The following is a 16,097-nucleotide window of genomic DNA, read 5'->3' on the forward strand; positions in this document are numbered from 1 at the left end:
AACTACCACAATCCATCAGCAATCGATCTCTAAGAGCCCACTGCCAGCATAAGAATAGCAAAAGACCAAAGGAGTAGCAAGCACTTTGACTCTTGTTTTCTCCTTTGAACTTTCAAATCAAACTGACCCATGTTCTACTTTCTTTTTAGGTGGTCCTTCATATCGGAGATAATTTCTTCCACTCTGATATTGTGGTTCCAAGGCGACTAAATAGATAAACTGTGCAAATCTTGCAGTCTTTGATGAAGAGATGCCCACAAGTTGGTGTGGTTCATGAATTTTTAAGGGAGATTTTATGGACTTCCTTGAAGTGTCTCCTCTGCCCTGCTAGTGACCGCATGCTGTGTCAAAGGTCAGAACAGAGACTTTAGTTTGGAAGTCTTGTGTCAGACAAGACAATGATGTGGCCTCCTTGATGCAGCTGATTGAGCAGAACCATTGGCTGATAATGAGGAATTTGACCTGGGAGGACACACTGATAGTGGATCACCTATCCTGTAAGTGAATTTGCAGGTTTTTACAGAGGCATCACTGGTGATATTTTGTGAGAGACTTGAGGTACCTAGTGCATACTGTTCACACCTCCATGCATGCAGGCATTTCATGGCAGAAGGCCAAGATATCACTCCAAGTTCTCCAGTGCAATGCGGGTTGTTGGACCTATTGTGCAAAGGGCTCTCTCTCTGGGATATGGTCAGATAGGTGGACGAAGTTCCATCCTGCTACACTTTCACAAAAATAACAACGTGCAAGGAATTTCTAGGTCAACAGTTTTGAAATCATACAAACATCTCAGAAATATTGCTAACTTTCTGGGCTACTGACACTCTTAGATGAAGTTCTTTGAAATTCTGCCAAGAGGGAATGGTATTAAGTTCCTGTTGAATTACAGCACAGACCAACAGACGTTTAGGGGAAGCAATCAGTCAGATTAGAGGCCATGTATAGCAAGTACATTCTGCCACATTTTTCCTTATCAATGCTGCACTCCCAAAGGAAACATCTCAGTCCAATTTAATTGGATTATTTTACGCTAATGAACTTGTGGATTACATGACCTACCTATTTCAGGCTCTCTTGAAAGAAATCTATGACTTACCTGCGGTGGGGACTCCCATTTTTCTAAGAACTCCTCTCTCGCTTTCTCTAAGAAATCTTTCACTGTAATAAAAGAACAGAAATATATTACTCCTGACATTTGGACAACTATCGCAATTCACAAAGCTTCTAGCCTGTGGGACGAACAATTTAAATGCAGGATTTAAAAAGTCAGTGAATTGAATTGTGGGTTGGCTCGCTTTTGAATTTTAGAATTGACAATTAGTCTCTGTCTTTAATGTCACAATATGGTTCAGGCCAAGAAGACTGACTAAACATAACCTAACGCAGATTGCTTTGCTGTTAAGCAAAGATTGTCATAGTTACAGAGCCTGACAATGTGTTAGATTATGGTGATGTTTCAGTGCGTTGGTGTGAATGACTAATAATACCAATTTCCAATATACACTGAGCCGTTGAACTAAAGCAACAATTTTGAATTTGAAACCACCCCACCTGTACTTTATGTTATGAAGGAACATCTGTTTACAAAGGAGGGTGTAAATTTGGAGATTTGCAAAATACTTTACCAATTCCACTGGCAAACCACAGATATAATCTAATTTCAGCACAAGCTGAACTGCATTGTGAACAGTAGCTCAGACACAGTCTTGACAAAGCAGCATTGCTTAACCCAACATCTCAAGCAGGGTAACACAGGACTTAAAAAAATGGTGACTTATGAACGATTTAGCTTTTGAAATCATGTAGATACTTTATTTTTTTCTTCTACAAAGAGGATTTAAGATGTTTTCGGGAATCTTTGCACAATACCCCAAAAGGAACAGGACCACACCCTGAAAGGTCAGCCTGTAGAAATTTCAGTTAGCAACAGACAACTGCGCTCATTAGTGACAAAGTCATCCAACGTTTAATGCTTCATTCTGAAGTTAACTCAGTCACCTCATCACACAACAATTTAACATCTAACCGATTGCACCTTGGGTATACGCATGCTCAAAACAGCTTAACAAGCCGCATAAATGGTGTAGCCTTATTCCTGGGATGTTGGTCATTGACATGGGCAGACAAGACTATCTGCCTACTGGAGAAGACAAATTGGCCTCTGTCCATAATGTAAATTTTTGATGCATCAGAACAGGAAGCCAAGGATCTCCCATTTTGGACATTCAATTGTACAAATTGCAAAGCAAACTGTTACCTTTCTGGGCTACTTGTTTGCACTCAAACTCCAGCTGTATCTCAAACACAGGGGACACAGACATTTCAGTTAAATCTCCAACGAAACACATTCATGGCATCCCCCTATAAATAGAATCATGGTATCTAAAACAACTTACTAAACTAAACAATTCACCTTGATTTACAGAGGGAACCCAAGATAGAGCATTCTTAAATGGGCATTACAGCAGCTTTTTTGAGATTTGGTTCCAAATTGATTTGTAACTCAGCACAGGGGAGCTTTGAGACACTATATGACAAAACTTTATCATAAAGAATGAAGAATAACAACTTTCAATTTTGTACAGCCAGTTAAATACTCAATAAACCAAAGAAGTGATAAATAAATATTGCAAAGAAATAAAACAAAAATTCACTGGCATCAAGTAGGAAAGTTCTGCAGCCAAGTCCTACAAAACAGTAATGAGAAACACCACTAATCTTCTTCTAAAGGCAAATGCATGTTAAATGTTAGATGTCTGCAGAACTCTATCATTCATTACAGGACCACTAACTTCTTCCGCAGTCCATGAAGCTCCCTTCAAGATCACGGCTCACTGACATCCAATAGGTTCTGCCAGCTGCATGCAGCACTATAAATATTCAACTTGCTAAACAACCTTGACAAAGTGTTGCACTGTACAAAAACATAAGAGATTTGTAACATTAAAAGTCCATAATTTGGAAAGGAAGGTTCAGGTATTCCCAGGCACTCATCTTTATCACAGCTAAAGGCTAAAGATAAATACGCAAAGAGTAACCAGCACTAGGACTTTAAAATGATCAGAAAGTGTGAGAGTAGCATATTACATCTGCCATTACATCAGTAGGAGAATCAAACTTTGAGCTTCTGCTTACAAAGCGGAAGGTGGTATTGTTGATTTAAAAAAACAGCTGAGCTGCCTTGATAGTTCAGATAGTTAATCTAGGTCAGAAAAGATGTGGTCTGTGATGAGTTAACTGATATTGGGTACAAAAGGAGTGCAAAAACAATTCTCAGCTCACTTCTGATAAGGGTAGAGAAAACAAGTCAGGGTTTCCTGTCCTGAATGCTATTCAATATTCTCTCCCAGAATGTGAACGCATATGTTAAAGGATATAATTAGGCCTGACAATGATGCTTTGTGGTCATACAGTGGTTTATCGACATCCAATGCGTAGGGTCACATGATTTTCTTTAGTGAGCCGATTGATCCAATCTGGAAATTCATCCATATTTGTCAAAGTCTCCCAATTAGTTTGCTGTGTAAGCCGCATTGCATGCCTATTCTAAATTAGCTAGATTGTCATGGTGGCATATTCGGGTAGACAATCATTAGCACAAACAAGCTTCTCATTATTCATTACTTTTGGATCACCCTACCTCTAACTCTGGTATGCAAAGTTATTTTGAGCACAATATAAAGACTTCCATGTTTGAAACCAGAAAACCAATCAAATGATGCCTTGAAGGGCCAAGGCTTCAGGAATTAGATTACTGGGCCAAGACACACTTGACAGGTGGATCTGGTTCAACTTTTAATGAAGTGCAGGCATGTCAAACTTAAAATAACCCAACATAACTTGTTCCACACAACAAGGGCAATCATCAACTTATAAGTGTGGTTTTGAATAACCTTTTGAAAGTCACTAGGAACATTAAGAGGAATAAAATTAGCAATAAAACTCACCATGAACTCTGAGTGTTTTGCTACTTTATGCCTAACTTTAATATGGACACATGTCACACCCTATCCACCAGGTGGAGATATGAAGCATTGTAACAGCTAACTGTTTCTACAACCCATCCATGGATACAGATGTAGGAGAGGGTGTTCCCATGCTCCCCATTCAATTGAAGTCTTTCAGCAGCTATTATTCCAAGGCAGATTTTCCATTAGCATCATTGACAACTCTTTTGTTTCCCAAACAGAAGGTTGTTGGCTCAAGTCTCACTCCAGAAAACAAATATGTAATCAATGTAGTGGTGAGTGGGTGCTATGTTACTAAGAGCCCAGTACATCAATGCAAAAGATAAGGCTGAAGCATTTGCAGCAATCTTCAGACAGAAGTGCCAAATGGATGATACATCCTGGCCTCCTCCACTGGTTCCCAGCATCACAGATGCACAAACTTCAGCCAACTTGATTCAATCCATGGGATATCAAAAAACGGTAAGAGACACTGGATACTGCAAATGCTATAGGCCTTGACAACATTCCAGTAATCGTGAAGAATTGTCAATGAGAAGTTGCCGCTCTGCTAGCCAAGTTACAACACTGGCATCTACTTAACAATATGGAAAGTTGCCTAGGTATGTCCTGTACATAAAAAGCAGGACAAATCCAACCTGCCAATTACCACCACATCAGTCTACTCTCGATTTTTAAAAGCCAAAGAACTGCGGGTGCTCAAAATCATAAATAAAACAAAAATAGCTGGAAAAGCTCAGCAGGTCTGGTAGTATCTGTGGAGTGAAAGTAGAATTAACATTTTGGACCCAGTGACCCTTCTTCAGAACTGATTAATTGGCATATATGCTAATGAAGGAATGAGGTTGGTGGAGAAGGAGTAAAAGATAGGTGGGCATGGAACCCAGAGACAGAGAGAGAAAACAGTTGGGCACACAAAGGCATGGGTAAAGGTCAGACTGGGAGAATGAATAGTTACTAATGAGGTAGCAGCACCTGTGAATGACAAGGTCTGGTGTGTCAGGGTTGGGGTAGGATATGGGAGAAGGTGCTCAAGCAATAAAATTGTTTAATTCAATATTAAGTCCAGAAGGCTGCACAGTTCCCCAGCTGAAAACAAGATGCTGTTGTTCTAGACTGAGGTTGGTTGGAGCACTGCAGCAAGCCCGAGACAAAGATGCTGACCACGGAACATGGTGGTGCGTTGAAATGGCAGACAACTGGAAGTTCAGGGGTTTTTTTGCAGAGGCCGTCCAATTTGCATTTTGTCTCCCCAAAGTAGGGGAGACCACATTATGAGCAGTGAATGCAGTTGACTAGACTGAGTGAAGTGCAGGTAAAGCACTGCTTCACTGAAGGTTTATCTGGGACCTTGGATAGTGAAGAGGAAGGAAATAATGAGTAGGCCTTACACCTTCTGCAATTACATGGGAAGGTGCCATGGGGACGTGAGGTAATGTTGGGAGTGGAGGAGGAGTGGACTAAGGTGTTCTGGATGGAATGGTCCCTGTGAAAGTTCGACAATGGAGGGGAGGGGAATATGTGCCTGTTGGTGCATTCCAATGGCAGCTAATGATCCTTTGGATGTGGATGCTGGCGGTGGAATGGCCAGTGAGGATTAGGGGGACCCAATCGCTGTTGTGGGAGAGAAGAAAGGGAGTTAGGGTAGAAGTTCAGGAGATTGGTCAGATGCGGCTAAGAGCCCTGTCAATCACGATGGCAGGGAATCCTCGGTTGCGGAAGGAGGTGGATATTTTGGAGGCCAAGTTAAAGTTGACATCATCAGTACAGATGGAGGAACTGGGAGGTTGGAATAGAGTCTTTACAGGAAGTAGGCTATGAGGGTGTACAGTCAAGTAACTATGAGAGTCAGTGGATTTATTTTGGATATTACTGCCAACCTATCCCCAAAAATAAACAGAGATGTTGAAGAAGGAAAGGATGGAATCTGAGATGGATCAGGTGAAATGAGAGTGGGGTGGAAATTAGAAGAAGTGAAATAGACAAACTTTTCCAATTCTAGACAAGAGAAGGAAGCAACAAAGATGATGTTATTAATGTATCGGAGAAAGAGTTGTAGACGGGGGCCAGAGTAGGGATAAAACAAGCAATGCTCCATGTACCCCATACAGAGCCAGACATACCTGGGGCCTATGTGAGTACCCACAGCCACCCCTCTGACCTGAAGAAGATGAGAGGTGTAGTAGAAGTTGTTGTTCAGAGTAAGGAAGTGCTCAAACAGATGGAAGAGGGTGGTGGCGGATGGGGACAGTTCGGGTCTTTTTCCAGGAAGAAGCAAAGAGCCCTGAAACCATCGTGATGGGAGACGGATGTGTAAAGGGATTGCACGTCCATGGTAAAGAGAAGGCAGCTGGAGCCTGTGAAATGAAGCATCAGATGAATTACTTCAGAGGAAGTGGGAAGGGACTGGACAAGGGAAGAAAAAAACTGAATTGAGGTAGGAAGGTTCAGTGGGGCAGGAGGAGGTAGAAATAATGGGTCTGCCTGGGCAGTCCTGTTTGTGGATTCTGGGAAGGAGGTAGAAGCAGATTTTGCAGGGGTTGGGAGCTCACTAACACCTTCTCAAGGGCAACTAGGGACAGGGAATAAAATGCTGGCCAGCCAGTGAAGCTCATATCCCAAGAGTGAATAAAAACAAGAGTCCAATGAGACGATAGCAACAGATTGATCATTCAGCCCATTGAGTCTGCTCCACACCGTTTTGGGTAATATCTTCTTCAACTCCATCCTCCTGCCTTTGCCCCGTCACCCTTGATCCTGAGACCTGATCCAAAACCCCAACTCCGTAATCCTGAGGTTTGGTACAGATCCATTGCAAATAAAGTGGCAGGTTTTTCGATTTCCAAAGCCAAAGGGGCAAATTGAGTCACTGGGGAAAAAAAAATCACATCGTTTTTCAATAGAGGCTTACAAAAGTCAGAAACTCTTAACACATCCAAGAAAGGGAAACATCAAGGAGGCACCATTGCTGAAATATTGTATTGTGGCCCAGTACGTTGGTTAATAAACTTCCTTCCAATTAGAACATAGAACAGTACAGCACAGTACAGGCCCTTCAGCCCACAATGTTGTGCCATGCATTTATCTTAATCTAAGATCAACCTAACCTACACACCTCTCAATTTATTGCCATCCATGTGCTTGTCCAGCAGTCGCTTAAATGTCCCTAATGTCTCTGACTCTACCTCTACCACTGGCAGTGCATTCCATGCACCCATCATTCTCTGCATAAAGAACCTCCCTCTGACATGTCCCTTAAACCTTCCTCCAATCACCTTAAAATTATGACCCTTCGTGACAGCCATTTCTGCCCTTGGGTAAAGTCTCCAGCTACCTACTCTATCTATGCCTGTCATTACCTTCCACACCTCTATCAGGTCACCTGTCTTCCAAATGTCTCCTACTTTTCATCAAGCCAACAGAGAAGGAAAAGTGAATCACTGCTTTATCATTATCCCTCACATTAGTCAAATTAAAAGAGAATGACCTTCATTTATTTAGCTTGTTTAAAGTTAAGACATGCATGCATTCAGACACGCAAGTAACACCCACTCCCTTTCTTACGCACATCATTGAGGCAAAGCTATACTGCAGTCAGACTGAATATGCAAGGATGAGAAAGGAATTGTTTCTGCCCTTACTGCATGTAGTCTTCCTGCAGGAGCCACTTTTGAACAGTGTGCAGTGTTTATTCAGTAAAACAGCGGGGATCATAGTGACAACCACAGCAAATCACTAGAGAGGTCATTGGGCATCTAAAATTAGAACATTTGAACTGAAATCCATCCAAAGGCTTTGACTCGATAAACACTTCCCAGCACACAGCGACAGAAGATATTAAAACTCTACCGATCTCACACCGCCCACTTGAGAATTAACACAAACCTGGGAAAGCAGCCATCACACTGATTCCAAAGCTGCCCTGAGTTCATTAAATAGGCAAATCATGTACTTACAGGCAAAAGTGAGTGGTTTAGAAATTTAGTCCCTACAGGATATAGAGTGAGCTTGTGCTTGGAGGCATTCAGTCTGTGAAAAAACAGCTTCTACTCTCCTTAACAGTCCAGTTACAAAACTGGTGCGAAGGCAACTGAACGCCCGATGAAACAGTTCTTCAGGATTGGGGTACAAACAGGTATATGTTTACACTGAGCATATTATAACATTTCCATTCAATTTGCACACTTCATCCGCAGGATGTCATCTTTTAATGCTTTACAGTAAGGAGGCAACATAAAGGGGAAATGGAGAATTCACTACATGATCGAAGAGGAATGACATTTAAAACCGAAAGAATGAGGATACTGCAAATCAGAAACAAAATAGAAATTGCTGGAAAAAGTCAGTAGGTCTGACAGCATAGAATCATAGAATCTCTACAGTGTGGAAACAGGTCCTTCAGCCCAACAAGTCCACACTGACCCTCCGAAGAGTATCCCACCCAAATCCATTCCCCATTACTCTACATTTACCCCTGACTAATGCACCTAACCTACACATCCCTGAACACCATGAGCAATTTAGCATGGCCAATTCAGCTAACCTGCACATCTTTGGATTCTAAATCCCAGACTGAGACCTGGTTTGAAAGTTCATATTTTGTCTGATTTGATTTTACCAAGGTTGGGACTGTGAAGATTTTGAAGCAAAAGGTAAAGTTATATTCCATTAATCCCAAAAGCATCCCATTACAATTCCCAAACAACCCAGAGAATCTGTGGAGAGAAATCAGAGTTAACATTTCGGGTCCTTCCTCAGAATGTATGAGAGGAGTGACATTAAGATGTGTTTCAAAGAAGTAAGGGGAGCTGGCATTATGGAGATTAAAGTGTGATACTGGAAAAGCACAGCAGGTCAGGCAGTATCTGAGGAGCAGGAGAGTCGATATTTTGGGCAAAAGCCCATTCCTGATGAAGGGCTTTTGCCTGAAATGTTGACTCTCTTGCTCTTTGGATGCTGCCTGACCTGCTAAGCTTTTCCAGCACCACACTTTCGGCTCCAATCTCCAGCATCTGCAATCCTCACTTTTGCCATTATGGAAACTAGACAAGCAGGAGGCTGGGAGAACACAGCAAGTCAGGCAGCATCAGGAGGTGGAGACGTTGACATTTCAGCTGTAACCCTTCTTCAGGACTAGGGGTTGGGTGCAATGGGAGCTGCAGAAAAAGTGGGTTGGGGGGGAAGGTGGTGAGGTGGGGACAGGTGAAGAAAGGTTGACGGTTCAACTTGATTGGTTGATGTGAGGGATAAATCCGGTAGGTGGCTGAGAGGAAGGGAGGGGGAGAGGCTGAGAAGGGAAGTTATTTGAAATTGCAGAAATCAATGTTGAGTCCTTCAGGCTACAGGCGGCCCAGGAAGATGAGGTATTGTTCCTCCAATTCGTTGTGACAATGGAGGAGACCAAGGATGGTCAGGTCGGAAAGGGAGTGGGGAGGAGATTAAAATGGGCGGTGACTGGGAGGTCCGATCGGCCCCTGCGGGCCTGACTGAGATGCTCAGTGAAACGTTCTCTTAGTTTATGTTTGGTCTTCCCGATGTAGAGAAGACCACATCAGGAGCACTGGATATAGTAAACTAGGTTGGAGGACAGACAGGTGAACCTCTGTCTCACCTGGAAGGACGTGCAGTCCTTATACATGTCCATATCACACAAGGAATTGCCTTCAGGCCCTTAGCTTCTTCCTCTCCATCAGTCACTATTCAGTACCTTGCCAAATTAATTCTCACCCTTAATAAATTTGTTTAACTCCTCCCGTTTCCTCCAAATCCAAGGGGTGGCCATGGGTACTCAGCTACGCTGGCCTCTTTGTTCGCTACATCGAACAGTCCCTCGTCAATACATACACAGACACTGTGCCTCAACTCTTCCACCGTTACATCAATGATTGCATTGGTGCAGTGTCCTGCACCCAGGCTGAACTGGGGCAGTTCATCGACTTCGCCCACAACTTCCACTCCGTCCTCAAATTTACTTGGTCCATCTTGGACACCTCCCTTCCCTTTCTTGACCTCTCTATTTCCATCTCTGGTGACAGTCTCCAGATGGACATTTACTATAAACCCATACTCACAACTACCTGGATAACACCTCCCCCCACCTAATATCATCCATCCCATTCTCCCAATTCTTCTACCTCCGCTGCATCTCTTCAGACAAGGAGACATTCCACCTCCAAGCATCCCAGAGGTCCACCTATTTTGAATAACATCCAGACAGCCCTCCACTGCACTACCTCCATTTCCTATTCCACTGCTCTAAAGCCCCAACCCTCTAAATGCAATAAAGACAGAGTCCCCCTGTCCTCCCCTACCACCCCACCAGTCTTCGGATCCAAAGCATCATCCTTAAACACTTCTGCCAACTCCAAGTAGACCCCACCCCAAGGACATCTTCCCCTCCCCACCTCTCTCTGCTTTCCGCAAGAACTGTTCCCTTCACCAAGCTTGGTTTGCGCTACTCTCCCCACCAACCCTGCCCCGGGTACCTTGCCCTGATACCATGAAAGATGCAAAAACTGCCAGCACGGGCCCTCCTCACGTCCATCCAGGGCCCCAAACAGTCCTTCCAGGTGAGACAGAGGTTCACCTGGCTCTCCTCCAAGCTAGTTTACCGTCTTCAGTGCTCCTGATGTGATCTTCTCTACATCGAGGAAGACAAATGGTCAGCCATGATCATACTGAATGGTAGACCAGACTTGAAGGGCTGGATGGCCTACTCCTGCTCCTATTTTCTATGTTTATGTTTCAGTGCCTTTTTTTGAATGCCTATCCACAACATATGTTGCTCTCTAACAGGAGTGGCAGCACGGTGTCTCAGTGGTTAGCACTGCTGCCTCACAGCACCAGGGTCCCAGGTTTGATTCCAGCCTCGGGTGACTGTCTGTGTGGAGTTTGAACATTCTCCCAGTGTCTACGTGGGTTTCCTCTGAGTGCTCAGGTTTCCTCCCACAGTCCAAAGATGTGCAGGGTAGGTGAATTGGCCATGCTAATTTGCCCATAGTCAGAGGGAAATGGGTCTGGGTGGGTTACTCTTCGGAGGGTCGGTGTGGACTTGTTGGGCCAAAGGGCCTGTTTCCACGCTGTAGGGAATCTAATCTAATCTTTACCACTCAGGGCAGAGTGAAGCTACGATACAGCAGCTGTCTTCTGCTCTGAAACTGCAAAATCTCTCTTTTATTTGTTCAAGAAGTCTCATGGCCAAATTGTAGAGCATAGGTTATCCATAAGTTGTAGCTATGGTAATTCTGGTGGTAAAAATAAACATTACTGTTCGACTTGCTCATCATTACTGTTCAAGCAGTCCTTAGAGACAACTCACAGGAAAAACCACAGCTCTATTTTGACATCTTGACAAAGTGCACACTCAGAGCACAGCGAGCTCAGCTGGCATCACTCCTTGCAAAGCCTTTGACTTATTAAGTTCAGAGTCCTGAAATGGCAGATTAAACTTTAATAACCTGCTTTACCTCCATTATTTATTCCTCTCAAAATGTTCAAAGCCTGCATCTGGAATCTTTGAAAGCCTTGCCTGTAACCTTAGTCAGAAGCTAACATCATGGTCCATGGATGGTGATGATCCTGGCTTATCCTTGAAGACTTTATAGTTCTTCTTTTCCAGAGCAGTTATTTAGAGGGACAAAATTAGCAAGTGACAACACCCTTTTATTTATTATATCTTCGACATGTTTCACTTAAAGAATTATATGACTCAGTACATTTTAATTTCCTTCCCAAATTAAACAATCTGAGGCAGTGTTTTGGTTGATTGGTAACCAGGGTTGGGTCGGTTGTGTGAAGGAAATACAACACTGCTGCTTAGGCAGAGCTCCACCTGACAGCATGTAAGACTAGATAACTGAACCAAAGCATATTTTGGATTAGTGCTGCTGGAAGAGCACAGCAGTTCAGGCAGCATCCGAGGAGCAGCAAAATCGATTTTGCTGCTCCTCGGATGCTGCCTGAACTGCTGTGCTCTTCCAGCACCACTAATCCAAAATCTGGTTTCCAGCATCTGCAGTCATTGTTTTTACCTACCTGAACCAAAACATAGTTCTATGATTCCGGTTGCTCAAGGAAATCTGTGCACAACTAACCCTTTACAGTGATTCCATAAATCAAATGCTGTCTTTTAGCATTTCTTTTTTCTGAATCCAGAAACAGGAGAAGTCGAAAGAAATGGGGTGGGCCATTTAGGACTGAGGAGAAATTTCTTCACCCAGTGTGTACTGAGCCTGTGGAATTCTCTGTTACAGAGCAGTGGGGGCTAAAATATTGAATGGTTTCAAGAAAGAATTAGGTTTCTTGCTTCGGGCTAAAGGGATAAAAGGATATGAGGAGAAGGCAGAACAGGTTACTCAGTTGAATGTTCAGCTGTGACCATACTGAATGGCAGAGCAAGTTCAAAAGTCCAAATGGCCTATGCCTGCTCCTATGGTTCTATTGCGTTTTGCAGGGAACATATTTGGCCATTTAAAGAATTATTTATTTTGTTATGGTGACTGAAAGTACTAATTTTAACATGGGACTAATACCCAGTGTTCTGGGTATTACAATCCACCTCTTTGCCTATTAAATCAGAAATCTGTGATGTTGTTAAAAGTTCCTCTTAATACTTTGTTGTAATCACTCAGATAGGCAACACAGCATCATTAGGGCAATAGATCAGACAACACAGCGCTGCTCAATATCTCACTCTATGCCTTAGGATATACTTCTAGAATCAAACAGTTCAGAAGAGGCACTTTAACCCATTGAGTCTGTACCACCAAAACTATACTAGCTTTGAATGTTATGACATGTCAAGTGCTCATCCAAGCAGTTTGTGAGGTTTCCTGTCTCAACCATTCTCGCAGGCAGTGCATTCCAGTTCCTCATCATTCTTTGTGTTCAACTATTTTTCCTCAAATCCCCTCTAAACCCCCTATCTTTCACTTTAAAATGATACCCCTTTGTATTTGACCCTTTGACTATGAGGAACAGCTGCTTTCTAGTCACCATGACCATGCCCCTCAACCCCAAGGTACTAACTGCACCATCCAGCAAAACATGGCCAATCGGAATGTTTTCCCTGCAAAGAAATTCTGGGCATCCATCTGCACGTATTCATCTCCCAAAGGCACATCTGGCAGATCACAGAGACAACAAATGGGATCTTAACATCTGATTTTAACCATTAACCCTCACTTTCTGAACTGGAATACAGTGTATAAACTCTGCATTGCTTGCCAGTATAGACAAATGGACAAATAGTTCATTTCAGTGCTGAGAAAGTCAAGACACTAAATCAGTCAAAAATGTGATGGCACCCACCTTCTCTAACCCTAACCAATTAGGGGTGCCCTTGGTACATCTGAGTTTTGCCAGGATATAAAATTAATGATGGCACTTAGAAACGTTTGGGGATGAAATGGGAATGTTCAGCACTATGTGCAAGATCCTAATGGGATTTGACAAAATCATTTCCCTTTGTGGGAGACGGTAGAAGAAGGGTGTCTCCCATTTAAGCAGAGCAGAGGAGAACGTTTTTCTCTCAGAGGATTGGGAATTTTTGGAACTCTTCATCTGACAGCAGCAAAGGCAAGTCATTGAATATTTGTAAGACTAAGTTACATTGAGTCTTAACCAATAAAGGAAGAGAAGGTATCAGGATTTTGGAGGAAAGTGTAGTTGAGGCTAGAACTAGATCAGCCATAACTGTCAAATGGTCACACAGGCTTGAGAGACTGGACGGTCTATTCTTGCTCCTAAATGTCATGCTTGTATGTACCCGTCATGATCTTCACTGTTGGACAAAGCCAGGGAATGGAATATTCTAGCATTCTTCGGCAGCTGAAGAGACAAACCACCTTCAGTTTGGGTTGAAATGGACAAGGTTGTCGGTTCATACACAGCCCACTCATTATGATTCTAAAATAAGGCATTCAGTCTGACACAGCAGGTACAGCACCAGAATTCCTAATGCTTAAGCTACACTATGTTAATACCATGATTGGGGCCTCATTAAACTCTCAACTTTGTTTGCAGAAGTTAAATTTTCTTTTATTCATTCATGGGATGACTGCATCACTGACCAGGCAAGCTTTTACTTCCCATTCCCAATTGCTCAGAGTCAGTTAAGAGTCAACCACATTGCTGGCAGTCACATATGGGCCGGACCAGGTAAGGACAGCAAATTTCCCTCCAGTGAAGACATAAGTAAACCCGACAGGTTTTTAACCACAATTGACAATTGTATGGTTGTCAGTCGGCCAACTTAATAATTAATTCAAATTTTACACCTGCTATGGTAAGATTAAAAGCATGAATCAAGAGCATTAACTTGGGGTTCTGGATTACACTGCCATCAAAACATTTCAAACTCCTAGTGTTACTCAATGAATGAGACTTACCTGGAGAACACATGAATAATGTGCGATTTTTCCACTTTTAACCTAATTTACTTTATCTGGAAATACATACAAACAACTTCCTCAGCGCAGTCATCTTTGTCTGCACCCTTTAGCTAAGATGTAAAATTTAAGATGCAAAATCTTCTTCTTCCCTCAGGATGACTTGCTTCTGGTCTGTTTTGAGGGATTCCGAGAAAAGGCCACTATGGGATCTGCAAACTTTGACACATGTGGTGCTTGGATAGCTGGCTAGCTTTAACGTTTGGACGCTTGGGGACTCCCTCTGATGCTTTCATTTCACCTCTGCATGCTCCTGACTAAGCTGATCAACGTATGGTCAGTGCTTTCTAGACTGAACCTTCACAAGCCAGGGTCTCTCATGAGTCAATGTTGATGTTTCACATCTTCAGAGATGATTCTTCTGCGAGATTCTTTGGTGACTGAGTTTCAGGTAGAACAGTTCATAGAATCATAAAACAGAATGCCTGCAGTAAAGAAACCGTTCAGCCCTTTGGGTCTGCACTGATCCTCCGAAGAGCATCTCACCCAGACCCTGTAATCCCGCAGTCTGGTGTCAGGTATACAAGTGAGATGTCCTGCTCCTGCTCTGGTTTTGAGGGATTTGCACCTGAAAGCTGAGAAAGTTGGCTTGGGAGGGAATGTTGCTGTTGGGCCACCTTTGTCATTGGATTTGAAAAATGTTGTGAAGATGCCACCAATGGTACTTCTTTCATGCTTTGTGGAGTTTGCTATAAGTTGTTCGTCTCCAAAATACAGACTTGAGGCATGAAACACATTTCATAATTCATAATTCATAAGTTCATGTGCCAAAGTGCCACATGTTTGAAAGATCATTCAAAGTGAGTTTTGAGAAGATTTGTAGCTCAGGTTGAGGTTCTGGATGTTGATTTGCTTGCTGAGCTGGAAGGTTCATTTTCAGACGTTTCATCACCATACTAGGTAACACCTTCAGTGAGTTTCGTCTGGAGGCTCAATGAAGATGTTACCTAGTATGGTGATGAAATGTCTGAAAATGAACTTTCCAGCTCAGCGAGCAAACCTACATCCATCATTCAAATTAATAAAGCCAAACAATATTCAGTTCAGGAAATGGAGTGACTAACTTAAACTTTCTAAATCAACTTTACAGTTAAATATTGCAATTTGACAGCTAAAGCAAACACAACAATCACAGAATAAATCATAAATGATTAGTCTTCATCAGGATCTCATTGTAAACTTCAATAATTAAGTGACAAGCTGCTGTCCAAGTATTTCATTGCAATTGCTTCACTAGTCACTGTATTGTGCAGGTTGTCTTTCCTGTATGAAAGTGGCACAGGCAGCTTATGCTTTGCTTATTACAGCTAACGAACATTTTATAATTCGACCTTCCCATCAATTTTGCAAGGGCCTGAATCCTGAGATTTCAGTTGATAGTTCTGCCTCAGCACAGCCACCTCCTAAGGATAAGGTCCATGCCCTTGAACAAGAACAATGTTCGCATGGAAACTTTCACTTCACAGAGGCATGACTGATCTCAGTACAGTAAAGCATTCTTGAAAACCAAAACTAAGATGTTCAACTAAGATGTTCAACAAAGATCACTGGAGAAGAGACTGATGAGGAGAAAAGTTGAGCACTCTTGAGTTCAGGAACAGTCACCTAATAAAAGTACAGACACAAGGTGAAATCACTCCAGAAAACACTGGGGGATTATGAGGTTGCATCAAGCAAA

At 42.7% G+C, this 16,097-nt stretch overlaps 1 protein-coding gene across 7 annotated transcripts in view; it reads right to left on the bottom strand.

Annotated features, from left to right (window-relative positions):
• LOC122552173 (cAMP-dependent protein kinase catalytic subunit alpha-like) overlaps positions 1-16,097 on the bottom strand; it is a 213,375-nt gene that overhangs the window by 58,964 nt on the left and 138,314 nt on the right. For 5 of the 7 annotated variants that reach the window (XM_043694713.1, XM_043694714.1, XM_043694712.1 and 2 more), the window contains exon 2: positions 1,100-1,161. In XM_043694713.1, the coding sequence (XP_043550648.1) occupies positions 1,100-1,161 (62 nt within the window). Of the gene's footprint in view, positions 1-1,099; positions 1,162-7,612; positions 7,656-15,078; positions 15,090-16,097 lie in introns of those variants that run through there. The other 2 variants (XM_043694718.1, XM_043694717.1) reach the window with 2 other exon arrangements.

The sequence above is a fragment of the Chiloscyllium plagiosum genome, chromosome 8, assembly GCF_004010195.1.
Source record: "Chiloscyllium plagiosum isolate BGI_BamShark_2017 chromosome 8, ASM401019v2, whole genome shotgun sequence".
NCBI classification, from domain to species: domain Eukaryota; kingdom Metazoa; phylum Chordata; class Chondrichthyes; order Orectolobiformes; family Hemiscylliidae; genus Chiloscyllium; species Chiloscyllium plagiosum.